Source organism: Aotus nancymaae, unplaced genomic scaffold, assembly GCF_030222135.1.
Source record: "Aotus nancymaae isolate 86718 unplaced genomic scaffold, 86718_ANA_hifiasm-v0.15.2.pri h1tg000040l, whole genome shotgun sequence".
NCBI lineage: Eukaryota > Metazoa > Chordata > Mammalia > Primates > Aotidae > Aotus > Aotus nancymaae.
In genome coordinates, this window is record NW_026988454.1 from 44,644,357 (window position 1) to 44,654,496 (window position 10,140).

Below are 10,140 nucleotides of genomic sequence, written 5' to 3' on the forward strand. Positions count from 1 at the left end.
GTCTTAGAATTGTGCTTTATGCATTCCAGAGATGCATGGAAATCATACGTAGAGGTGGTTGATTTTACCCTTCCAAGGAATTTTTTGAAGATACTTTTGGCATAGAACTAAGTCTGTACAAAGAAGTAAGCAAAGATAAGTCTGGCAAAGAAGCCAGAATCCCGAAACTGTGCTGGATCCTGTATTCTGTATTTCTTCTCTCACTGTTTATAAGAATGCTGATTGCCTGGAGATGACAAACTAATACTTTACATTTATAGGGTGTGGAATTCCTTTGCAGAATAAAATGCTTCCCATAATTACTAACCACATAAAAGATGTTGTAGAGTGTATTTCTTTCCCATCATAGCTTTGTTTTGTATCCCATGTAATTTAATGGGTGTGTCTCATGAAAAAGGCTTTCAAGTTGGAAGCAAGGTGCTTCCATTTTCTGTTTTGTAAACCAAAAATAAAATTTGAAGGCCCCCCACAACCATCTGAATGGGTGACCATCTGAATGGACTCCATCCTCAGCCAGGGCACCTTAAAATTTAACCTGAAAGACTGGCTCAGGCCACGAAAAGAGGGATTGGGGGAGGGGCTGGACATTCCTAATTAACATCAACACAGACCTTAAGTCTGATAAGAAACATTTAAGGTCTATTCTCTCTAAAGCCTGCTGCCTGGAGGTTTTATCTGCATGATAAAACCTAGGTCTCACAAACCCCTTATCATAACCTAGACATCCTTTCTATGATAGTAACTTTTTCAACCAATTGCCAATCAGGACATGTTTAAATCTACCAATGATCTGGAAACGCCCACCCCCTGCCAAGCTTCAAGTTGTCCTGCCCTTCCAGATCGAACCAATGTAAAATCTTACATGTACTGATTGCTGCATTATGTTTCCCTAAAATGTATAAAAACAAGCCCTACCCTGACCACCTTGGGCACATGTCAGGACGTCCTAAGGCTGTGTCACTGGCCCATTCTTAACCTTGGCAAAATAAACTTTCTAAATTGATTGAGACCTGTCTCAGGTACTTTTGGTTTATAGCTTCAAGTCCTGCCAGGGCAGCCCAAGTCCTGCTTCAGCTTTTGGATGATTCAAAAGCTTGCAAGAACCAAAGTGCATTCCAGTGTTGGACAAGATGGTCCTTGGAGTTTCTCAGTTCACAACCTCTAGAGTATGGGAGAAAATGGAGCCGGAAAAAAATGGTGAGCTGGTGAGAGAAAACAACTGTAAGGATAACAAAACAACTTAGGAGTTTTAGTCCAAACATTTGAAAGCCAGGAAAAGGATAAATTGAAAAAAATAGCTATTTCACTCTTTTTTTTTCCAATTTCAGTATACTTTACTGGAAGTAACTGACTGTGAAATAGTTTTTCAGTAAGCATAAAATAAGGCATACTTATTTTGACACTTAAGAAGTATTGCAATCCTAAAAAGACAATACAGTATTTTAAACTTAGTGGGTAGAAACACCATCCTCCTTTCTACTCCACTTTCTTTTGTTTTTCTTTTTTTTCTTTTTTAATTTTTTTTTTAAAGACGGAGTTTCACCATGTTGGTCAGGCTGGTCTTGAACTCCCAACCTCAGGTGATCTGACCGCCTTGGCCTCCAAAGTGCTTGGATTATGGGCGTGAGCCACCATGCCCGGCTCTTTTGTTTTTCTTAATTCTCACTCTCTAAGAAGCAAAAAACTACAGTGCCACAACATCTCCACAGGTACACCTCAAACATGGGTATATATTTGTAGGTTTCCATGTTCCAGGTGTACATGTATGTCACGGTGAATGTATATATCTAAGTGAGGGAAATCACATCTAAGATAATGGCAGAAGCTTCACAAAACAGTCTTAGTTTAGTTTGTATCATTGCAACCTTTATATCATTTCAGAAATGTCCTTCCAAGGCCTGTTGGTCAAATTGCATTTGGTCTTGGTCATTTTTCCTTTTCTTTAATTATGTTTAACTATGTTAAGAAACAAAACAAAGATGGCAAACCAGAAAAGTTTCGCACAGATTACCATATGAAGTAGAATTTGGTTTGAAGAAAAATGATTTGCAACTACACAGAGAACTTTAGGAAGCAAACATGGTAATTATCTTCCCATAAAATGCCTTTGTTCTACCACTGCAACCCTTGATCTTTCAGACCATTGCATCTTTGTTTCCATTTAGGCTGCCCCAAAACCTTTTCATTCTTCACTCTGTGAGACAGTTGTTATGGAAACTGATGCCAACAGGATGTTATTGGGGTTCATAAAAATGAGCTAAAGATAAATCCCCATCTTTGGCTTTGTATCTTTAATAACAGAGGCCAGAATCTGGGCTTCTGGTAGAGCATAAGCTGAAATCTCGAGTTAAGCAGCCCTCCACCAGAAGCAGAGATGGTGGCTGTCAGAACAGTTGGAGCCAACGCACTGTTCATGTTCGGCTTCATGCTTTTAAAGACAGGTAAACTGAGTGCAGTGGTGTGTGCCACTAGTCCCAGCTATTCAGGAGGCTGAAGTAGGAGGATTGCTTGAGCTCAGGAGTTTGAGACTAGATTGGGCAAAACAAGACCCCATCGCTTAGGGGGGAAGAAAGGAAGTTTTCTGGTACTTAAAACTGTAAGTTAATTGAACTTTTTTTTTTTCTTTTGAGAGAGTCTCTGTCACCCAGGCTGTAGTGCAATGACACAACAGGATCTGGGCTCACTGCAACCTCCACCTCCTGGGCTCAAGCGAGTCTCATAGCTTAGCCTCCCGAGTAACTGGGATTTCAGACATGCACCACTACGCCTGGCTAATTTTTGTATTTTTAGTAGAGAGGAGGTTTCACCATCTTGGCCAGGCTGGTCTCTAACTCTTGACCTCTCGTGATCCACTCACCTTGGCATCCCAAAAGGCTGGTGCTGGGATTACAGGCGTGAGCTACTGTGCCCGGTCAGTTAATTGAACTTTGAATTAATTTATAGAAACTTACTGAAAACACTGGTTTGATTAAAAATGAATACAGTATTACATATATGTGCTGATATATATTTACCTACCCAGCCTCCCAAGAGGCTAACAAAGAAAAGGAATGATCAGGGAGAATAAAATACTGTGTTTTTGTTTCAGAAGAAAAGTTAGCTTAAATATTAATTTTGGAGAGGAAATAAAGAGAAAGATTGCAAGATTTGCAGCTCTCAGTATTACTTACTAGTTATGAGAACTTGGACAGGCAAATCTAACCTTAAATTTCCTTATTGGTAAAGTAAAAATAAATAATACCTGCCTTCTTGCTTCACATTGTACAGTTGAGAAAATGAATAAAAAGTATTTTGTAAATGATAAAATATGTAGTAATATTTGTTTGTTTGTACTTCACAAATTCAGACCCCAGCCAGATACAAACAGATATTTAATTTGGTTTGATCAACTCAATCACATTCCCTTTCTTCTCCCCCCAAAACTTTGAGCGTCTTTATGCACACCACTCCATTTGCGTTCTCATTGACTTTATCCAACTCAGTTTAGTTGTCTGGAGAAACATCTTTATAATACAGGATAAAATTCACTCCCTTTCTCTATTTGCCTTTCAATAAGAAATGTTGATTATATGATATTTTGATTATATTTCCCTTTTAATAAGACATTTTGATATACATCATTTTGTTTCTTCAAATATCTGTTTCTTCTAAAGACACCACTTCCATAGCCCAACCCATTATACAAGGCTTCTCTGGGTCCTGGCCAAATGAATTTAATCATCACAGATACTTCATCGAAGACTCAACCAAAACTGTGGCATTTCCATATTTTCTAAGACTATTGCTTATTTTTAAAATTAGTATTTTAAACAAAGTGCTAACTTTTCCAGCCTTACTTTATGCTGTAACAGTGACTATTTTATTTAAAATTGTTTAATACAGAATTCTTAGTCAGATTAATATTAGAAATAACAACAAAATTTCACGTGTAAGATTTTAATCAAATTTGATTTGCATTCCAAAAGAAATTATAAAATGTATTCACTTGTTTATTAAAAAAAGGGGGTACAAAATTTTAATTCAAATTATAAAACATGATTAATTTTCAGATTAAAAGTGGGCTAGTTGCTTGGAGTAACAAACTTTTAAATCAGCATTTTCCACCCCCACACCAAGGATAACCTTCTAATTAATGATCAGCTGTGCTGTAATAGGATAGCACTGAGACTTGAGTAAACAGCAAAACTGAAGAGCTCTTCTAAGCCCAGACCAGGAACTTTTTTATGCCTTCTCATAGTGGCGAACAGCAACCACATCACCAAAAGTAAGAGTCTGCAAGGTTCAAAAGATAATCAAATCTTTTTACACAGGAACATCAGTCATCAAATTTTAAAGATTGTCATATATACAATCTAAGTATTATGCAAAAGAATGACATTTACAAACATTAAACGTTGCATATTCATTTCATATCTTGAAAAGAGACCCTATATTGATGTATAGTTTATGTCTCTGAAATGAGAATGAAGCAAAAACTGAAATTAGCAATTGAGATTCAGGTCAAAAGAATTTCTTTAGCCTTAAATTATCAAGGTAATTGAGATTAGGTGTGAGAAATGGAGTGTCTACTTTGTTTTCTCAGCTATCTGCTTTAAAAGTGAATGAGTTCTATAATAGGTTTACATAACAGTTTTCAATTCATAACCTAGATAAATTTTGAACAGTCATTAGAGAATCCAGTCGTTTGAGCTGATGGTATTTGGAATGACTTGTTCCAAATTCAAGAGGAAAATGTAAAGGTACAAATGTTCTCCTTGCTTTGGTTGTCATGGTTTAGTCTTTGTGAACCCAGATAAGTAGGTGGATAGGATGTGGAACATCAGCTCTATTAATTACTCTAATGTCAAATCTAACTTGAAGAGTCGCTATAAAACCACGTTACAGAACTTAGGGATTTCAATGCTCATCGTTTTCATATGTGGATGTTATGTTCAGGAGTATAGTATATCCTTGTAGTCTATTGTTCTTCAGTTTTGAAGTCAGTCTTGCCTGACCATAGTCATACATGCCATGGTTGAGCTATCTACTTTTCTGTGTTCAGGAAAAAAAAATGGAGGTAAAAGCATGAAGGAGAACTTCACAGTGAATCTTTTAGAAATGAGTCCTTTCTTTTGTTGATTATTGCAGAAAAATGTGAGCAAATATCCTTTAACACGAAAGGGAAACTGTCCCTCCGCTCCCCACCTCCACCTCCACAGAAACATGAATATCTCGATCTAGAACAGCGCTGATTGCAGCAGTCAAGGGGAGAAGGAAACAAGAGTACCTATTCTTAAACAACAAAATTTTCTCTGCTGTCATCTTAGAAGGAATATGTAAATTCTCACACTCCCCTCCAAAACTGAATGAGCCTACCCACCTACGTCAGTATCATCAACAAGCCATTGCAGATCACACAAAATGTGTCTGAGGAAGGCTTGGTCAAGGCATAATATATTTCTCCTAGTTTATGATACTACTCCATCATTAGATAAATTATTTGTTAATTATTTTATATATGATTAATTTAGGACAAAAACAAGGAAAAAGTCTTGTAAAGATGGAGTCAGAAATGGATCAGAGTGATACAACTGTAAGCCCAAGAACCTCAAGGATTGCCAGGAGCCACTCGGGAACTAGGAAGAAGCAAGGGAGGGATCCCGCTGTAGGAAAGCCGCACTAAGGTTACCCTGACTTCAGGTGTCTAGCCTTCAGAACTGAGAAAATACATTTCTGTTGTTTTAAGCCGCCAAGTTTGTGGTACTTTGTTGTGGCAGCCTTAGGACACTAATACATCCTCTTTTACAGGTCATTCCTAGTAAGTAAGAAGAGGGTGATTGAAAAAAATATTTTTCATGGCTACCTAGCATTGAATATACATGTTTAAAAGGCATATTGTGCATCTGAGAGAAAAAACTGGAAAGAAGTAACATCAAAATGGTTCTCTTTGTGGGCTGGGAGCTGTGGCTCACGCCTGTAATCCCAGCACTTTGGGAGGCTGAGGCAGAAGGCAGGAGCATCACTTTGAGCTCAAGAGTTGCGGACCAGCCTGGGCGACATGATGAAACCCCATCTCTACAAAAATATAAAAAAATTAGCCCGGTGTTGGCGGCTGGCACCTGTAGTCCCAGCTATGCAGGACGCTGAGGTTGTAGAATCGTTTGAGCCCAGGAAGCGGAGGTTGCAGTGAGCTGAGATTGCACCCCCACACTCCAGTCTGGGTGACAGAGAAAGACTTCATCTCAAAAAAAAAAAAATCTCTGATGATAAATTAGAGGAGAGTTTAATTTTTTGTTATACTTTTCTGTTATATTCTAAATTATCTGCACTAAACTTGTGTAACTTTATAAACTGAAATATAAACTATTTAAACATCTCATTACAGGAGCTATAAAGTCATCTGTCTGAGATTCTCATAATAGCAATTATCTTTATATATTTCATGATTATGGGCTTTATATTTAAATTTTATTTGATAAACATTCATAGTTATCCTACAAAAAATCTTTTGACGGCTGAGCGCAGTGGCTCACGCCTGTAATCCCAGCACTTCGGGAGGTCAAGATGGGCAGATCACCTGAAGTCAGGAGTTCAAGACCAGACTGGCCAACATGGTGAAACCCTATCTCTATTAAAAAAAAAAAAAAAAAGAAAAAAAAAAAGCTTTTTAGGCAAATCAATGGCAACTTTTATTATTTATTTATTTATTTATTTATTTTTATTTTTTAAAGATGGGGTTTCACCATGTTGGTCAGGCTGGTCTTGAACTCCCGACCTCAGGTGATCCGCCCGCCTTGGCCTCCAAAGTGCTCGGATTACAGGCGTAAGCCACCACACCCGGCCGGCAACTTTTATTTTTTTAACTACAGAAGAATTTTTCTCTTTTCCTGCAATCAAAGAAGTTGAGCTGAAGAAAACAACTAGGATCTTTTTGTTTCTCCTGTTTTACATGTAGTTAAAGAACCTTGCTAGTGATGTATTATTAAAGAAGGAAAGAAGGAGGAAGAATGGAAGGGAAGGGGGAGGAAGGAAGAAGGAAGGAAGTGAGAGGGGCAGAGAGAGGAGTAAAAACAAGGAAGAATGGAGAATTGTCATTACTTACCATAACCATTTTGCCATCCTTAATTTCTCTTACAAAATTTGTTTCTTTGCCATCCCATTTCTGTACATGAACAAGTTTATCTCCATCCAGGCTAACAACAGACTGAGACCAACAACAAAATGCAGAACATAGCAATAAATACAATTCACATTTCTGATAAGGAAGACGATGTGATTTTTGAAAGAGGTGTATAATTGAATAAATCATGATGAATTAATTATCCTATTGTTAGCTCTACTCCTAGATTTTCTATTATGTAAATTTGAATAATTAATAATTTAATTAAAATGTATACCTCTAAATACGAAAATTTAATATATTAAAAACAAAAATCCTAAACTAGTGCTTTGCAACTAGTCGTCCTTCTAAAGAAAGCCTTAGAATGAGGCAAACTGTCCGTTTAGTCAATCTGAGGCAACCTGAGGAATGAAACAAAATGCAATCTCTCTTTCAAACAAACATGATTAAATACTTTCTGAAAGACAAATTTGATATAAAATGTGAGCAGCATATAGTAAGAGACAAATACAATTGAGATTTATGCTATAGCAAGTACCCACTGTTCAAAACATAAAATATGCACATTAAATTAACTTTCGTGTATTTCTCCTTGAAATACTGAAAATATTCTACACTTTCCAACATCTTTAAAAAAAAAAAAAACATGCATTGGAAATCTTTATCTTTATTCCCCGCTCCCCATCCCCACTCTGGGGAAGAAGCAGTTTCTCACCTTACAGTTTCTATCATCTGCAGTGGTTTCATCAAACTCTTCTCCCAGGTGGAAACTAATCTCCGTGTTCTTGAATGTGCTGAGAGTCCTGATGACCACTTTGTCTCCTTCCTGACTGATAATTACTGTTGGTTTGGTCACATTTCCCACCTGCCTAGTGGCAAAGCCCACACCTAAAATAGCAAAGGGAACAGTACAGTCTGTAGCAACTTCCAAAATAACTCACAAAGCAAGACTCTGCTTTCTGATTTTGGAATCCTGGTTCTAAAGTGTAAGTTTCACTACAGCACGATTAGCCCATTAATCATGTAAAACAGTACTGCGATAATAAGGGGGTGCAGAAGAAAAACCAAAACAGAGAAGCTTCACATTCTCCATGGAATAGCAGATGTTCTGTTTTTGAGGGTGGTGGGGCTGGGTAAGAAGGCAAGCAAGAGCTGCATTAAAAATTCATTCAGTGGAAAATGCGTAGCCTAGCATCTGATCAGGACGATGCGATCTGTCTTTGTCTCTTGCTGACCTGATCAGTGAAAAATGGAATCTGCAAGTATCTGAAGCAGCACGTTAAGAAGAAAACAGCTGGTCACACTGTTACCTACCTAGAGCCTTCATGTACTCATCAAAGTTCTGACTGTCGGTCAGTTTCCAGGTAGCACAGAAAGCCTCCACCATCCTTGCCCTTTCCCCTCTTTAGAGACGAGAGCGAGGATCTTCTGCTCTAATTGCCACTGCAGTTCAGAAGACCCTTTCCACATCGGCGAGCAGCTCCTGCCTTCTTATTTGGAAAGAGGGTGGGCAAAAATCCAATGATTTGAATTGCAAACACACCCCTCCAGTGTCCCTCTTTCCAAGAGGCTGCCACAGAGGGAGGAGAAGGGAAGGAGCGCTCGAGTGAGGCTCCAATCCTCTTTGTGATTGGCTCAGGCCACTGGGTTAGCGGAGTAGGTCGAGTTCCTCCCAATCCTTACACTACAGCCCTTCTGCCTGAGAAAGCTCTGCAGGGATTCAATGGGGCTGGAGGCAGGGAAAGGGAAAATGAGAGGAGGTCTTTCAGGTTCAGTGAGAAAAAACTTGGCAAAGGCAGTCTCAGACTGCAAGGAAAGAAAAAAGATGCACAATGGGGCATTCAGATTGATTTCCGTTAATGGCAAAGCTGGTTACAAATGAGGACCCCCTTAAAGAAAACCACTGAAACGCCAGACTTTGCAGACAAAGGAGGCTGAATAGTGTGTGTTATTTTCTCTCATAGTTACAGGGAGAGCAAAATGCAGGCTAGAGTAAGCCAAATTGAAAAAGAGGAGGGGGAGGAGGTGTAAATGCCTTCCCTAGATATACTGCTTGAAGGCTACTCTGATTGTCAATGAGGAAGCAAACTAATTTGCGTCCCTTCCCAACGCACACGGAGAGAATGTAAAGATCCCATTGTCCTTTCTAAAAATGTGAGAACGAGACTGAGTTGGAAAAGAGACCTAAGAACAGTATGGTTGGGATTTACTAATGAGATACAAAAAAAAAAAAAAAAAAAAAGAAAGAAAAGAATACTCTTTTTTCCCCCCTCCTTGAATAGATTACAGAGTCCATGTGGAAAAACTGGACAGAAGATTATTTAGTAAGATTTTCAATTACCTGCACTCTAGGACCCTTTTGATTTCCTGAGGCCACATCTACCTAAAAACAATCTGTGTATATTGTTCATTTGCTGGGAGTTAGTGATGGGGAAGGGCAGGAACTGGAGGAGCAGTGGGAATCAGAAGAGTTTTGGCTTCAGTTTGTCCTAGTTCAGGGTACCCCAAGAATAGCAAATACCTTGAGGGTTCTAAGTAGAGTATTTAAAGGAAGTCTCTGAAATTCCCCTTCACCCAAAGAGATTATTCCTGCCTTACCAGTGCAGACCAGCAATGAAAGCAGCTTACCTGCCTCTCCTGAGGACAGAGCAGGAGAATCCGACTTGGAATTCCCTGCTCTTCTCTCTCTTCTCCCAGTTAAACTGCAGCCCAGCACATTTCTACCCAGTCCACACCAAATCCAACAGAGAATGCTCTGAAGGCTTCTTACCCTAACTGTGGGGCTACATGATTGATTCTTCTTTGGTGTCTCAAAGGTGCTTATTTAACATAAACTGTAGTCTTTCTTCACACCTGCTTTTCTTCCAATTTTCACTTTATTTGTGAATGACACCACCAGGCACCCGGTACAAGCCAGAGACCTCTGAATCATTTCTAATACTTTACCTCTAAAATCAAACTTGATGTCAAGGCCTATCTCTTTTGCTTTGTTAACAGAACTCTGTAAAATATTTTACAGAGGTTGACTCTGAATCAGTATG

At 38.7% G+C, this 10,140-nt stretch overlaps 1 protein-coding gene across 2 annotated transcripts; it reads right to left on the reverse strand.

Moving 5' to 3' along the window:
• Positions 1-3,353: 3,353 nt before the first annotated feature.
• On the reverse strand, positions 3,354-8,643 carry FABP7 (fatty acid binding protein 7). Of its 2 annotated transcripts, XM_012450055.2 has the most exons (4): positions 8,414-8,595; positions 7,815-7,987; positions 7,082-7,183; positions 3,354-4,272 (listed from the first exon to the last, which is right to left on the reverse strand). In XM_012450055.2, the coding sequence occupies exons 1-4, from the start codon at positions 8,484-8,486 to the stop codon at positions 4,222-4,224; spliced, it is 399 nt and encodes a 132-aa protein (XP_012305478.1). In that variant the 5' UTR covers positions 8,487-8,595; the 3' UTR covers positions 3,354-4,221. The 2 variants fall into 2 exon arrangements, with proteins under 2 accessions (XP_012305478.1, XP_012305477.1); XM_012450054.3 differs by lacking the exon at positions 3,354-4,272 and having other exon boundaries at positions 6,788-7,183; positions 8,414-8,643.
• Positions 8,644-10,140: the final 1,497 nt, after the last annotated feature.